Source organism: Rhinoraja longicauda, chromosome 34 (genome assembly GCF_053455715.1).
Source record: "Rhinoraja longicauda isolate Sanriku21f chromosome 34, sRhiLon1.1, whole genome shotgun sequence".
NCBI classification, from domain to species: Eukaryota; Metazoa; Chordata; class Chondrichthyes; order Rajiformes; family Arhynchobatidae; genus Rhinoraja; species Rhinoraja longicauda.
The window spans coordinates 22,950,287-22,967,126 of NC_135986.1; the positions used below are offsets into that span (position 1 = coordinate 22,950,287).

The following is a 16,840-nucleotide window of genomic DNA, read 5'->3' on the forward strand; positions in this document are numbered from 1 at the left end:
GGAACGGAAATGCCTCCTTTTGAGCTTGAGGTTTATTTGACAAGTGAACATTTGTTTTGGAAACCAAATCGCAGCAGCCTGTTTGAGATCCAAATATCATTTCTTGACGGGGGCCGTTTGCCCTTCTACCTGTTGCAAGTGTCGATCTAGGATAGCACAAGGCTGTGGCAGCTTCAAAAGTATCCAACAAAAAGGGCACAGTTTAGACACCTGCGTCGGGTCACCCATTTACATAAACTTTGTAATACACCCTGCAAAAATCTTCATGTGATAGGAGCAGAATTAGGCCATTTGGCCCATCAAGTCTACTCTGCCATTCAATCATGCTGATCTATCTTTCCCTCTCAACCCCATTCTCCTGCCCTCTCCCCATAACCACGGACACTCACACTAATCAAGAATCTATCAATCTCTGTCTTAAAAATATCCATTGACTTGGCCTCTATAGCTTTCTGAGCAATGAATTTCATAGATTCACCACCCTTTGACTAAATAAATTCCTCCTCATCTTCCTAAAGGTATGTCCTTTTATTTTGAGGTTATGGCCTCTGGTCCTAGACTCTCCCATTATTGGAAACATCCTCTTCACATCCACTCTATCCAGGCCTTTCACTATTCGATATAGGCTTTTTCTTTCTTTCATTTAGTTCCTCTATCTATCAAGCCTGATACATGTAGTAGAACAACTCCAGATCTAAATTTAGTTCTACAGATCTGGAGTAGGATGTAGACCTAGAAGTGTCCCAGAGAGCCACAGTTAACAGTGACAAGGAGAGCAGGACAGTGTGATATGGATAGCCACAAAATGCTGGAGGAACTCAGCGGATCAGGCAGCATCCTTGGAGAGAAGGAATAGGTAACATATCGGGTCAAGACCCTTCTTCAGACACTGAAGAAAAGTCTCAATGTGAATCATCACTTATTCCTTTACTCCAGAGATGCTGCCTGATCCGCTGAGTTACTCCAGCATTTTGTGTCTATCTTCAGTGTACACCAGCATCTGCAGTTCCTTCCTACACATGATATGGATAGCTTCAGGTGTGGCACAGTCAGATTAGGATTGTGTAAGGGAGGTAGTTGAGTTTTGTTTTATTCATTTACAGGATATGGGCCAGCGTTTATTATTCATTTATTAACCCTGCTTCCTCTTTAGCTAGATGATGATAAGCCACGTGTTGATCTGCTGTAATTAAGGTATTCCCATTACACCTTTGAATGCACAGTTCCAAGGTTTGGACCCAGCAACTTTAACAGAACTGTATGTGGGAGCCACAATGTACCATTGATTGAGGGAATAAATGTTCAAGTCAGAAATGGGAAGCTTATCAAATGGGCTGCCTAGTCCACAGTGGGGTTGGCCTCCTTGAGTGTTAGTTAAGCAGCACTCATCTAGAAAAGAGAAGTTGAGGACATTCACAGTTACCTTCCTCTCTCCGGCGAGCTTGTGAAGTGGTTCATGGATCCATGTGAAGACACAAAGTGCTAGAGTAACTCAGTGGGTCAGGCAACATCTCTGGAGAACATGGAGATGGGTCCCAACCCTAATCATCACCTATACATTGTTCTCCAGAGATGCCGCCTGACCCTCTGAGTTACTCCGGCACTCTGGTGTTTTTTTGTAAACCAGCCTTTGCAGATACAGCGCGGAAACAGGCCCTTCGGCCCACCGAGTCTGCGCCACCCAGCGATCCCCGCACATTAACACGATCCTACACACACTAGGGACAATTTTTACATTTACCCAGTCAATTAACCTACATACCTGCACGTCTTTGGAGTGTGGGAGGAAACTGAAGATCTCGGAGAAAACCCACGCAGGTCACGGGGAGAACGTACAAACTCCGTACAGACGGCGCCCGTAGTCAAGATCGAACCTCAGTCTCCGGCGCTACATTCGCTGTAAGGCAGCAACTCTACCGCTGTGCCACAGATACATGTGACTTGGTTCTCTTTTGCTCTTGTTCTTCGTCATGCCATACCTCCAGAGGGAGCTAGTGCCCACAGTGAGATTGTGTTAGCTGGCCTGATGTTATACTAGGAGGTCAGTGGTCAAGGAAAGAGACCATCCACTCAATGATCATAGATGTTGGGTTACTAGGGGAGCAGTATGGGTGCAGAGAAAGATTAAAAACTCCACAGCATGTTCAGAATTGACATTCAGCATTATTCTTTACCAAGTATTGTACTCACTGGAGTTTAGAAGGATGAGAGGCGATCTTATAGAGTCATATAAAATTATAAAAGGACTGGACAAGCTACATGCAGCAAAAATGTTCCCAATGTTGGAGGTGTCCAGAACCAGGGGCCACAGTCTTAGAATAAAGGGGAGGCCATTTAAAACTGAGGTGAGAAGGAACTTTTTCACCCAGAGAGTTGTGAATTTGTGGAATTCTCTGCCACAGAGGGCAGTGGAGGCCAAATCACTGAATGAATTTAAGAGAGAGTTAGATAGAGCTCTGGGGGCTAGTGGAATCAAGGGATATGGGGAGAAGGCAGGCAGGTTACTGATTGTGGATGATCAGCCATGATCACAATGAATGGCGGTGCTGGCTCAAAGGGCCGAATGGCCTCCTCCTGCACCTATTTTCTATGTTTAAGTATGTTTTGATTTTATATCATATCATATCATATATATACAGCCGGAAACAGGCCTTTTCGGCCCACCAAGTCCGTGCCACCCAGCGATCCCCGTACATTAACACTATCCTACACCCACTAGGGACAATTTTTTTTATAACATTTTTACCCAGCCAATTAACCTACATACCTGTACGTCTTTGGAGTGTGGGAGGAAACCGAAGATCTCGGAGAAAACCCACGCAGGTCACGGGGAGAACGTACAAACTCCTTACAGTGCAGCACCCGTAGTCAGGATCGAACCTGAGTCTCCGGCGCTGCATTCGCTGTAAAGCAGCAACTCTACCGCTGCGCTACCGTGCTGCCCACGGTAATTTCGTGATTACAAAGTGGATGAACGGGCTAATTAAGGCATCACAAAATGCTGGAGTAACTCAGCAGGTCAGGCAGCATCTAGGAGAGAGGAAATGGGTGACGTTTCGGGTCGAGACCCTTCTTCAGATCCTTCTTCAGGCTAATTAAGGCAATTGACAGTTTACTCTGTAGAAACAAGGAACTGAGGATGTCGGTTACACAAAAGAACACAAAGTGCTGGAATAACTCAGCGAGTCATGCTGAGTCTGTGGAGAGCATGGATAGGTGAAATTTCTGGTCGGAACTCTTCTCCAGACTGATTGTAGGGGTTGCGGGAGATGGGGGAGAGGAGAGGGAGGACAAATCGTGGCAGGTAATAAGGGGACACAGGCGAGGGGGGGGCGTTTTGATCAATAGTCAATAGTCGTTTATTTGTCACATACACATAAATGTGTAGTGAAATGAAACATTACCCGCAGTTGAAACACTAAGACCAATAAGAATAATCAATAAAAATGCAATAACACATTCAATCATACACCAACACCAAACAAAAGAAACATCCATCACAGTGAGTCTCCTCCAGTCCCTTCTCACTGTGATGGAAGGCCAAAATGTCTTTTCTCTTCCCTGCCGTCTTCTCCCGAGGTCAGGCTGTTGAACTTGCCACGTCGGGGCGGTCGGGGCTCCCGACATTGGAGCGTCACGCCGGACGGTGAAAGGTCCTCGGCGGGCCGACCCAAGCCCCGCGATTCGGGGCGGGCGAACACGTTGCCTCTGCCGCTGCCGGAGCTCCCGATGTCGGCCCCCATCCAGGGGCTTGCGGGCTTCCGACGTCCACGCGGCCCGCGCCGGAGCCTCCGGAGACGAGTCGCAGCCGCTCCCGCAGCATCCGCAGGCAGACAGCGCCGCTTGTGGTGAGTCCGGGCCGCGGGCTCTGCGAACCAGAGCCCCAGGTGGTCCCAGGTGCGTGGCCGGTGGTAGGCCGCAACGGGAACGGAGACACGACACAGAAACAAGTTCGTGTCTCCGTTCGGGAGAGAGAATTTTTTACAGTTCCCGTTCCCTCCCACCCCCTCCCCCCCACATAACATACAAACACTACACCATATTAAAACTACAATTCATACAAAAACAACAAAAAACACAAAAGACAGACGGACTGCAGGCAAGCCGCAGCTGCGACGGCAGCGCTGGCTCCTTCTTTTCGATAAGCAGATGGCTGCAATGGTTACCTCTGTTGCCAACGTCCTCACTCCCAAACACGGGACAAAGGGTGACGTCACCGCCCCGCGCTCCCACGTGACCTCACCCAGCCAGTGGCCACGTGCGGCCGCCATTGGTGGAGCGGGAGCACGTGGCCGCTGGCTGGGTGAGGTCACGTGGGGCGCGGGGCGGCGACGTCACCTTTTGTCCCTTATTTAGGAGCGAGGAAGTTGGCGACCCCCACTAATACGGGACCAGGGCGGGTCCCATACGGGACAAACTGATTTAGCCCAAAATACGGGATGTCCCGGCTGATACGGGACAGTTGGCAACCCTAACTCATGTCCCACGTAAGTTGGTCTATTGGTGATGATGTTTGGTAATTGCACTGTTCCACTGTTCAGGAACAAATTGCACTAATCCACTGTTCAGGAACAAATAAACAAATGGCAGACAAAACAACATCTTGTGGCCCGTTCTCGCACAATTGCTGTTCCTTGTTCACCCCGGCAAATGACTGTTCCAAGTCGTATGATGATGTATGATGTGCATTTGACCGCACTGGGCCTAGTGAAAGGCATGGATGGAGTGGATGGGGAGAGGATGTTTCCACTAGTGGGAGAGTCTAGGACCAGATGACACAGCCTCAGAATAAAAAGGACCAACCTTTAGAAAGGAGATGAGGAGGAATGTCTTTATAAGAAAATAACTGCAGATGCTGGTACAAATCGAAGGTATTCATTCACAAAATGCTGGAGTAACTCAGCAGGTCAGGCAGCATCTCAGGAGAGAAGGAATGGGCGACGTTTCGGGTCGAGACCCTTCTTTAGACTTTAGTCAGAATGTCTCGTCAGGGGGCGGTGAATCTGTGGAATTCATTGCCACAGACGGCAGTGGAGGCCGTCAATGGGTATTTTTAAAGCGGAGATTGACAGATTCTTTCTTAGTAAGGGTGTCTAGGGCTTTGGGAGAAGGCAGGAGAATGGGCTTGAGAGGGAAAGATAGATCAGCCGTGATCGAGTGGCGGACTATGCTTGATGAGCTGAATGACCTAATTCTACTTCTATGATTTATGAGCTGATAAGTTGCTCTTATCAATTCACTCCATTAAACTGAAGGTAATTCAACACTCTGCTACCCATGTACGTATCTGCAATGGTCGATTTATCTCCTGAGCACATTGACCTCTGCCAGAAATTCTCATCCAAGCTCTCTGCTCCATCTGAGGCCTCTCCCCTCCCAATCCTTGTAACCTGCCCTGAACCTGCTGTGAGGTATCTGCTTCTTCAGTTCTGGCCTGTGGCTCATCTCTAGGTTGAGTTACTCTGCCAATGGCAGCTGTGCCTTCAGCTGCACTGGCTCAGTGCATATACTCTGGGATTCTTGTGAGCTAACTTCTGTAATTCCCTCGCTGAACTGCTGCGTGTCTTTTCTCCAAGACAGTCCTTCAGTGATCATTTGCTCCATTATCCCCTTACCTGGTTTAGTGTCAAATTCCGTTCAGTTATGCTCCTGTGAACCTGTTTGCGACTTACTATCCTGAACGTGCTTCACAAATAGAGGTGGTTATCACTCTCCACACCCCGCCCCACCCGAGAAAACAGATTAAAAAACAATGGCCAATTTGTAGGGGGATGGGGGATGGAATTAAAAATCTTTGGAATTCACTTCAAATCCCTTAGGCGATTGAGACTTTTCCATTAGATAATTGCCTGTTGCCTCTGTGTGAATGAATATATTTGTATTCTCATATTAAATAAATGGGGAGTCTCAAGCCAGCAAAATGCATCCAGCCTTAGCTTAATTAGTTATGCGTGTGAGTGGGGAAGACTCGATATTTGGTAGTGATCTTGGAACTTAATCTGAAGATGGGTCGCGACCCGAAACGTCGCCCATTCCTTCTCTCCCGAGATGCTGCCTGACCTGCTGAGTTACTCCAGCATTTTGTGAATTGGAACTTAATAGTGGTATTATCATAGTCATTCAAGGTTATAACTATTACATAGAAAATCTGTAATGGTAAAAGACCAAGCACAGGCACGGCGATCGTTTCGCTGAACACCGCTCAGTTTGCCTAAACCTACCTGCTAAACACTTTAACTTCCCCTCCCATTCCCACACTGACCTTTCTGTCCTGGGCCTCCTCCACTGTCAGAATGAGGCCCAACATAAATTGGAGGAACAGCACCTCATATTTCGCTTGAGCAGTTTACACCCCAGCGGTATGAATATTGATTTCTCTAACTTCCAGTAACCCTTGCTTTCCCTATCTCTCCATCCCTTCCCTCTTCCCAGTTCTCCGACCAGCCTGACTGTCCCCCTGAATACAGTGTATCTCTGTTTGCTTTGTTGTCACCTTCTCCCAGCTAACAATGGTCTATTCGCTTTCACTTCGCTTCATATTTTGCTTGGGCAGCTTACAGCCCAGTGGTAGGTATATTGATGTCTCTCACTTCAGGTAGCCCCGACATTCCCTCTCTCTCTCTCTCTTTATCCCTCCCCCACCCAAGTCACACTAGCTTCTCATTTCACCCTTTCAACAGCTACCAATAGCTTGTTTCCTTTATCATCGTTACTTTTTTGCATATCTTTCATTCATTGTTCTTTATCTCTCCACATCGCCGTCTATATATCTCTCGTTTCCCTTATCCCCAACCAGTCTGAAGAAGGGTCTCGACCCGAAACGTCGCCCATTCCTTTTCTCCAGAGATGCTGCAAGTTGAATCAGGAGATAAAATTGGCGTGTCAAAAATGTAATGCTACGGTGGTTATGGGAGATTTCAACATGCAGATAGACTGGGAAAATCAGGTTGGAAATGGACCCCAGGAAAGAGAGTTTGTAGAGTGCCTTCGAGATGGATTCTTAGAACAGCTTGTACTGGAGCCTACCAGGGAGAAGGCAATTCTGGATTTAGAGTTGTGTAATGATCCTGATCTGATAAGGGGACGAGAGGTAAAAGAGCCATTAGGAGGCAGTGATTACAACATGATAAGTTTTACTCTGCAAATGGAAAGGCAGAAGGGAAAATCGGAAGTGTCAGTATTACAGTATAGCAAAGGGGATTACAGAGGCATGAGGCGGGAGCTGGCCAAAATTGACTGGAAGGAGGACCTAGCAGGGAAGACGGTAGAACAGCAATGGCAGGTATTCCTGGGAATAATGCAGAGGTTGCAGGATCAATTTATTCCAAAGAGGTGGAAAGACTCTAAGGGGAGTAAGAGACACCTGTGGCTGACGAGGGAAGTCAGGGACAGCATAAAAATTAAGGAGAGGAAGTATAACATAGCAAAGAAGAGTGGGAAGACAGAGGATTGGGACTCTTTTAAAGAGCAACAAAAGTTAACTAAAAAGGCAATACGGGGAGAAAAGATGAGGTACGGGGGTAAACTAGCCAATAATATAAAGGAGGATAGCAAAAGTTTTTTAGGTACGTGAAGAGGAAAAAAATAGTCAAGGCAAATGTGGGTCCCTTGAAGACAGAAACAGGGGAATTTATTATGGGGAACAAAGAAATGGCAGACGAGTTAAACCGTTACTTTGGATCTGTCTTCACTGAGGAAGATACACACAATCTCCCAAATGTTCTAGGGGCCGGAGAACCTAGGGTGATGGAGGAACTGAAAGAAATCCACATTAGGCAGGAAATGGTTTTGGGTAGACTGATGGGACTGAAGGCTGATAAATCCCCAGGGCCTGATGGTCTGCATCCCAGGGTACTTAAGGAGGTGGCTCTAGAAATAGTGGAAGCATTGGAGATCATTTTTCAATGTTCTATAGATTCAGGATCAGTTCCTGTGGATTGAAGGATAGCAAATGTTATCCCACTTTTTAAGAAAGGAGGGAGAGAGAAAACGGGTAATTATAGACCAGTTAGTCTGACATCAGTGGTGGGGAAGATGCTGGAGTCAATTATAAAAGACGAAATTGCTGAGCATTTGGATAGCAGTAACGGGATCATTCCGAGTCAGCATGGATTTACGAAGGGGAAATCATGCTTGACAAATCTACTGGAATTTTTTGAGGATGTAACTAGGAAAATTGATAGGGGAGAGTCAGTGGATGTGGGGTACCTCGACTTTCAGAAAGCCTTCGACAAGGTCCCACATAGGAGATTAGTGGGCAAAATTAGGGCACATGGTATTGGGGGTAGGGTACTGACATGGATAGAAAATTGGTTGACAGACAGAAAGCAAAGAGTGGGGATAAATGGGGCCCTTTCGGAATGGCAGGCAGTGACCAGTGGGGTACCGCAAGGTTCGGTGCTGGGACCCCAGCTATTTACAATATACATTAGTGACTTAGACGAAGGGATTAAAAGTACCATTAGCAAATTTGCAGATGATACTAAGTTGGGGGGTAGTGTGAATTGTGAGGAAGATGCAATAAGGCTGCAGGGTGACTTGGACAGGTTGTGTGAGTGGGCGGATACATGGCAGATGCAGTTTAATGTAGATAAGTGTGAGGTTATTCACTTTGGAAGTAAGAATAGAAAGGCAGATTATTATCTGAATGGTGTCAAGTTAGGAGGAGGGGGAGTTCAACGAGATCTGGGTGTCCTAGTGCATCAGTCAATGAAAGGAAGCATGCAGGTACAGCAGGCAGTGAAGAAAGCCAATGGAATGTTGGCCTTCGTAACAAGAGGAGTTGAGTATAGGAGCAAAGAGGTCCTTCTACAGTTGTACCGGGCCCTGGTGAGACCGCACCTGGAGTACTGTGTGCAGTTTTGGTCTCCAAATTTGAGGAAGGATATTCTTGCTATGGAGGGCGTGCAGCGTAGGTTCACTAGGTTAATTCCCGGAATGGCAGGACTGTCGTATGTTGAAAGGCTGGAGCGATTGTGCTTGTATACACTGGAATTTAGAAGGATGAGGGGGATCTTATTGAAACATATAAGATAATTAGGGGATTGGACACATTAGAGGCAGGAAACATGTTCCCAATGTTGGGGGAGTCCAGAACAAGGGGCCACAGTTTAAGAATAAGGGGTAGGCCATTTAGAACGGAGATGAGGAAGAACTTTTTCAGTCAGAGAGTGGTGAAGGTGTGGAATTCTCTGCCTCAGAAGGCAGTGGAGGCCAGTTCGTTGGATGCTTTCAAGAGAGAGCTGGATAGAGCTCTTAGGGATAGCGGAGTGAGGGGATATGGGGAGAAGGCAGGAACGGGGTACTGATTGAGAGTGATCAGCCATGATCGCATTGAATGACGGTGCTGGCTCGAAGGGCTGAATGGCCTACTCCTGCACCTATTGTCTATTGTCTATTGTCTATCCCGCTGAGTTACTCCAGCTTTTTGTGTCTATCAATGGTCTCTTCTACATTTTCCTGGAATCTGCACCTCTTTTGATCTCTTACACTTCCTTATCTCTTTAACTCCCTCTCCCCGGACACTGAGTCTGAAGAAGGGTCTTGACCCGGAACGTCACCCATTCATTCTATTCAGAGATGCTGCCTGTTTTTTTAGATTTTTTAGATTTAGAGATACAGCGCGGAAACAGGCCCTTCGGCCCACCGGGCCCGCGCCGCCCAACGATCCCCACACATTAACACTATCCTACACACACTAGGGACAATTTTTTACATTAACCCAGCCAATTAACCTACACATCTGTACGTCTTTGGAGTGTGGGAGGAAACCGAAGATCTCAGAGAAAACCCACGCAGGTCACGGGGAGAACGTACAAACTCCGTACAGATGGCGCCCGTAGTCAGGATCGAACCTGAGTCTCCGGCACTGCATTCGCTGTAAGGCAGCAACTCTACCGCTACGCCACCGTGCCGCTGAGCTACTCCGGCATTTTGTGTCTTATCTTCGGTGTAAACCAGCATCTGCAGTTCCTCCCTGCATGTGAAAAAATATGCCCCGTGGTTATTTGTGTTCCTTGCAAGCCTCCACCCACCTTTCTTCATCCTACTCCACAAAAGGATATCTTTCTCTTTCATTCTTCCCCATGTACCTGGGCGATGTAACTGCATGTACGCGATGGAGTCTCCTTTATTGCCCGCCCGTGACTTTGAGGTGACTATTTCACAGCGTGAGTTTTATCAGCTCTTTTTTGATCCACCCAAACAGTGAAATCTGATTTGGCCTTTGATGAAGTCACAGAGATGTGGGCTTAGATTAATATGCAGCAGGTTGCTAAATATACTTGATTGGATCATTAGCTGGCCCTCTCGTTCAAGGCACGGGGAAATTGGTCCCAGCTCCTGCACCTGAATAAATCACTGAGCAAATTTGTAACAATAATTTGCTCAATGGCCTGTGTACGCATGAGTGCCATGAGAAATGAAAAGATATGCTGGAGTGATTGCAAAGCAATAATAATAATAATAATAATAACTTTTATTTGTATAGCACGTTTCATGCAATTTAATGCAGCCCAAAGTGCTTTCCACAAAAACAAACACATGTCTGAAGAAAGATACAATTTAAAACAGTAAGGACATAGGCATACGAAGCACATATTTCTATAAAAATATAAAATGTAAAATTGGGAGTGCAAACGAGCAAAGGAAATAAAATCAGTTAAAAGCTTGAGTAAAAAGATATGTTTTTAACTGCCTTTTAAAAATCTCAACTGAGTCGGCGTCTCTAATGGCCCTGGGTAGGGTGTTCTACAGCTTGAGGGCGTAATTGAAAAAGACTGCATCCCCAATTTTCTTACCGCTGCGAGATTGAGTGGCTAACAGGCCGGCATCAGAAGACCTGAGCGCCCGAGTAGGGGCATCCGGAGAGAGGGACTCTGTAAGATATGCTGCTCCCAAGCCATTTAGGGCTTTGTAGGCTACAAGGAGGACCTTATAGTCTATCCTGGATCTTACAGGAAGCCAATGAAGGGAGTATATAATACTGGGGTGATATGTTCCCTTTCCTTGGTATTTGTTAAAAGCCGGGCTGCAGCATTTTGAATGAGCTGTAACTTGTTCGTTGACTTTGAAGGCAGACTGGTAAATAAGGCATTACAGCAATCAAGTCCGCTTGATATCGCAACAACTGCTATCATTGAGTCCGTCCTCACCTTCTCCATCATGGTCTGGTTTGGCTCAGCCACCAAGCACGACATCCAGAGGCTGCAACGGATCGTTCGCACAGCTTAAAAGGTTGTTGGCTGCAACCCTCCCCCCCCCCCCCCCCCCCCCCATTGACGAACTGTACACTGCAAGGGCCAGGAAGCGAGCGGGCAAGATCATCTCTGACCCCTCTCACCCTGGCCACAAACTCTTCGAAGCACTTCCCTCTGGAAAGCGACTCCGGACTGTCAAAGCAGCCACAGCTTGACATAAAAACAGCTTTTGTTCCACGAGTGATAGTTCTACTCAATAACCAAAGTCTGTAGTCTCTTTTTTGCTCTGGTTTATTTTCACCCACATGTTTAGACTGTAATGGTGTATCCTTATTGTTTTGATGTGTTTATGCTTTATTCTTAATTGTTAACTGTATGTTTGTGTTGTCATTTGTGAGCGGAGCACCAAGGCACATTCCTTGTATCTGCATACTTGCCCAATAAACGTATTCATTCATTCATTCATTCATTCATATGAAAGCATGTATGAGTTTTTTACAGTCATGTTGAGTTAAGAAAGGCCGTACTTTAGCAATTTTTTTGAGGTGATAGAAAGCACATTTTGTTACCTTATATATGTGAGCTCTGTGGGTTCAGAGTAAGGTTAGGAGCTGGCAATGCTCCACTCCCATGATTAATGACATCAAAGGCATCCATTGAGTAGATTGCCGCTTGCAAACATTCCTCGGCACCTGTTGGTCACCGTATTGGTTGCACTAGAACATCCGAAGGGAACCCTTCTGGTCACTGGTCACCATCAGACTGGCCTCAGACAGCGCCAGCAGCCGCAGGAGATGCAACACCTGTCCCTTTACCTCCCCCCTCAACTCCATCCAAGGACCCAAACAGTCTTTCCAGGTGAGACAGAGGTTCACCTGCACCTCCTCTATTGCAGCTGCTCTAGATGTCAACTTCTGTACATCGGCGAAACCAAACGCAGGCTCGGCGATCGTTTCGCTCAACACCTTCGCTCAGTCTGCCTTAACCAACTTGATCTCCCGGTGGCTGAGCACTTCAACTCCCCCTCCCACTCCCAGTCTGACCTTTCTGTCATGGGCCTCCTCCAGTGCCATAGTGAGGCCCGCCGGAAATTGGAGGAACAGCACCTCATATTTCGCCTGGGCAGCTTGCAGCCCAGCGGTATGAACATTGACTTCTCCAACTTTAGATAGTTCCTCTGTCCCTCTCTTCCCCTCCCCCTTCCCAGATCTCCCACTGTCTTCCTGTCTCCACCTATATCCTTCCTTTGTCCTGCCCCCCTGACATCAGTCTGAAGAAGGGTCTCGACCCGAAACGTCGCCCATTCCTTCTCTCCTGAGATGCTGCCTGACCCACTGAGTTACTCCAGCACTTTGTGAATAAATACCTTCGATTTGTACCAGCACCTGCAGTTATTTTCTTACACAAGGTTTGGTAAAGGAATGGTACCAAAGAATGCACCAAGGAATGGGTTGCATTGTATGCCAAATGCTATCAGCGTCTTTGACAAGGCAGCCATGTGCAGGATGTCAGGCAAGAAGTATGAGAAGATATGGTGAAGAACAGTAGAGTCTGCCATGGGACAACACCATCAGACTGGCCTCAGACAGTGCCAGCAGGACTCTCTTTATGTGCATGTAGATTGAGTTAATAAATCTAGAATTCATGACCTCTGGTTTTGAGAGCCTTTTGCTCAGTGTTATTACTTTGCAGGCAGATGTTGCTAATGCGATGAGGATACGGAGCATTCTTTGGAGCTGGTGTTAAGTAGATTATTATTGGTGGCCGAACTTACGCCCCACTTTCACAATCCAAATTCACTGTTGAACTGGGCAAGGAAGCTCGAGCCGTTTCAGAATAGTATTGGTCTCTCGCTGATCTGGTGTGTTGGAACATTTCATGGAATTTGGCTCTCGTGTCGTTTACTCTCGATCCTGAGGGGATTCACTCAGAGTTTGTGAGGCACAAATCACCTTCAGCATTTCAGGAAACATGTGCAGCTGGTGTGTCCAAATGGGAAAGAAGCATTTCCAATGTTTTGACATGTTAAGTGTTGAACATAATGTTTATGTGCCGCTGTGAAGTGACTGATAAGGTTTTTAGATTTAATTTCATGTCAGTCATTGTGTGAGGGCTCCTACTACACAGAAGAAAGGAATTTTAATTTGCAGCAATGTTGAGTATTTGCAGATTTGTGCCACACTCCACTGCAGACAGTACCAGCCCGTGCTTTATTTTGTACTGTTCAATATATCACCTGTCTCTTTTTCTAACCATAGTCACATCCTCCATATTTTTGTAACCTCCTCCAATCTTCAACCCTCTGGGATATTGGTGTTTCTCCAATTCTGGCCTGATGACGTTTTGCAACTTGCCGTTAACGACCATACCGTCAACTGCCCCAACTCCCTTTCCAACCTTCATCTTTGACCAAGCCTCTGGCCATTTGTTCAATCTGCTATGTGGTTGGGTATCAAACACTCCCATTTTTCTCCCTTCACAGATGAATCTGACCTGCTACGTGTAGGCTTAGGGATGGCAGAGCAGTAGAATTGCTGCCTTGCAGCACCAGAGACCCAGCTTCAATCCTGACTATCAGTGCTGTCCACACAGAGTTTGTACGTTCTCTGGGATTTTCTCCAGGTGCTCCTGTTTTCTCCCACACTCCAAAGACGTACAGGTTTAGACAATAGACAACAGACAATAGGTGCAGGAGGAGGCCATTCGGCCCTTCGAGCCAGCACCGCCATTCAATGTGATCATGGCTGATCATTCTCAATCAGTACCCCGTTCCTGCCTTCTCCCCATACCCCCCTGACTCCGCTATCCTTAAGAGCTCTATCTAGCTCTCTCTTGAATGCATTCAGAGAATTGGCCTCCACTGCCTTCTGAGGCAGAGAATTCCACAGATTCACAACTCTGACTGAAAAAGTTTTTCCTCATCTCAGTTCTAAATGGCCTACCCCTTATTCTTAAACTGCGGCCCCTTGTTCTGGACTCCCCCAACATTGGGAACATGTTTCCTGCCTCTAACGTGTCCAACCCCTTAATAATCTTATACGTTTCGATAAGATACCCTCTCATCCTTCTAAATTCCAGTGCATACAAGCCCAGTCGCTCCAGTCTTTCAACATATGACAGGCCCGCCGTTCCGGGAATTACCCTAGTAAACCTACGCTGCACGCCCTCAATAGCAAGAATATCCTTCCTCAAATTTGGAGACCAAAACTGCACACAGTACTCCAGGTGCGGTCTCACTAGGGCCCTGTACAACTGCAGAAGGACCTCTTTGCTCCTATACTCAACTCCTCTTGTTATGAAGGCCAACATTCCATTGGCTTTCTTCACTGCCTGCTGTACCTGCATGCTTCCTTTCAGTGACTTTCAGTTTGTAGGTTCATTGGCTTCGATGAAATTGTAAAATTGTCCCTGGTGTGTAAGATAGTACTAGTGTATGGGGTAATCGGTGGTCGGCACAACTCAGTGGGCTGAAGGGCCTGTTTCCGTGCGGTATCTCTAAAGTCTAAAGTATCTAACATTTTCTATTTTTTATTTCAGACTTCCAGCATCTTCAATATTTCCGTTTTGGACTTCCTGATGCGAGAATAAATTCTGTCAAATGTCTTCCTCTACAGCTTCATCCGGACATCGACTTATCCAACCCCAACCTGCACACCCAGTTTGTAAGGCTGAACGAAGCATACAGTGTGCTGAGCAAACACAGGAGCCGATTAGAATACGACACAAACCTAAGACTGCAGCGACATGCCTCCTTTGGAAAACCTTTCGATCCACAGGCACGTAGCAGCCAGGAAGACCCTTTCTTCTACAATGTGGACCCAACATCAAGCTACGGGTAAAATACTTTAGACTTTGGTGATGCAGCGCGGATACATCCCCTTCGGCCCACCCAGTACCCGCCCGCCATCGATCACCCCGTACACTAGTTCTATCCTCCACACTAGTGACAATTTACAGAAGCCAATTAACCTACAACCCTGCACTCCTTTGGGATGTGGGAGGAAACCCACGCAGTCACAGGGAGAACATGAAAACTCCCTACGGACAGCACCCAAGGTCAGGAGGATCGAACCTGGTCTCTGGCGCTGTAAGGCATCAACTCTACCGCCGCCCAATAAACAATCTTGGGATAAGGTGACCACCCTCTGGAGGACTGGTAATAGGGTGGATGAAAAATATGCCATTTGATCTCAAAACTAAGTTCAATGAGATATCAATATCAGCATGGCTCAATCAGCCCTTTTATCCCCCAGGATTCAAGATTTCAAGATCAATTTATTGTCACATGTACCAATTAAGGTGCAGTGAAATTTAAGGTGCAGTTTTGGTCTCCAAATTTGAGGAAGGATATTCTTGCTAATGAGGGCGTGCAGCATAGGTTTACTAGGTTAATTCCCAGAATGGCGGGACTGTCATATGTTGAAAGACTGGAGTGACTACGCTTGTATACACTGGAATTTAGAAGGATGAGAGGGGATCTTATCGAAACGTATAAGATTATTAAGGGGTTGGACACGTTAGAGGCAGGAAACATGTTCCCAATGTTGGGGGAGTCCAGAACAAGGGGCCACAGTTTAAGAATAAGGGGTAGGCCATTTAGAACTGAGATGAGGAAAAGCGTTTTCAGTCAGAGAGTTGTGAATCTGTGGAATTCTCTGCCTCAGAAGGCAGTGGAGGCCAATCCTCTGAATGCATTCAAGAGAGAGCTAGATAGAGCTCTTAAGGATAGCGGAGTTAGGGGGTATTGGGAGAAGGCAGGAACGGGGTACTGATTGAGAATGATCAGCCATGATCACATTGAATGGTGGTGCTGGCTTGAAGGGCCGAATGGCCTCCTCCTGCACCTATTGTCTATTGTCTATTGAAAGACTGGAGCGACTAGGCTTCTATACACTGGAATTTAGAAGGATAAGAGGATCTTATCGAAACGTATAAGATTATTAAGGGGTTGGACACGTTAGAGGCAGGAAACATGTTCCCAATGTTGGGGGAGTCCAAAAACAAGGGTCCACAGTTTAAGAATAAGGGGTAGGCCATTTAGAACGGAGATGAGGAAAAACCTTTTCAGTCAGAGAGTTGTGAATCTATGGAATTCTCTGCCTCAGAAGGCAGTGGAGGCCAATACTCTGAATGCATTCAAGAGAGAGCTAGATAGAGCACTTAAGGATAGCGGAGTCAGGGGGTATGGGGAGAAGGCAGGAACGGGGTACTGATTGAGAATGATCAGCCATGATCACATTGAATGGCGGTGCTGGCTCGAAGGGCCGAATGGCCTCCTCCTGCACCTATTGTCTATTGTCTTTTGTCTACTCCAGCAGTCTACAGTGAGCTAGTCGGCAACATTCCCCAACGGGCATCTCTATAGGTTGTTAGTAAAGTGCTCCACTACTGTCCTGAGATTGTGAAAAGCTCTGCGTAAATGGGAAGGATTTTTTAAAATTATCTCAGCAGGCAGGTGTTGGTGTAAATCACAGCCACTCTGGACAGTTGTTTGCCCTGGCTCCAATTCAATTTGTGTGGAATGTCAGGTGCATTTTCACATGGTTTGATTGATGAGGCATTAGCTATTGTTGGAACAACAGCATTGGAGGAAGGGTGGGCGAAATGCAGGAAGTGTTTTCTGGTTCACAGTTGTATCTAGA

The 16,840-nt window shown here is 46.7% G+C and overlaps 1 protein-coding gene across 1 annotated transcript in view; it reads left to right on the forward strand.

The window, feature by feature from the left end:
• dnajc4 (DnaJ (Hsp40) homolog, subfamily C, member 4) overlaps nucleotides 1-16,840 on the forward strand; it is a 189,426-nt gene that overhangs the window by 55,509 nt on the left and 117,077 nt on the right. Inside the window, exon 4 of the mRNA XM_078427914.1 lies at nucleotides 14,813-15,033. Coding sequence (XP_078284040.1) covers nucleotides 14,813-15,033 — 221 coding nt within the window. The remainder of the gene's footprint in view (nucleotides 1-14,812; nucleotides 15,034-16,840) is intronic.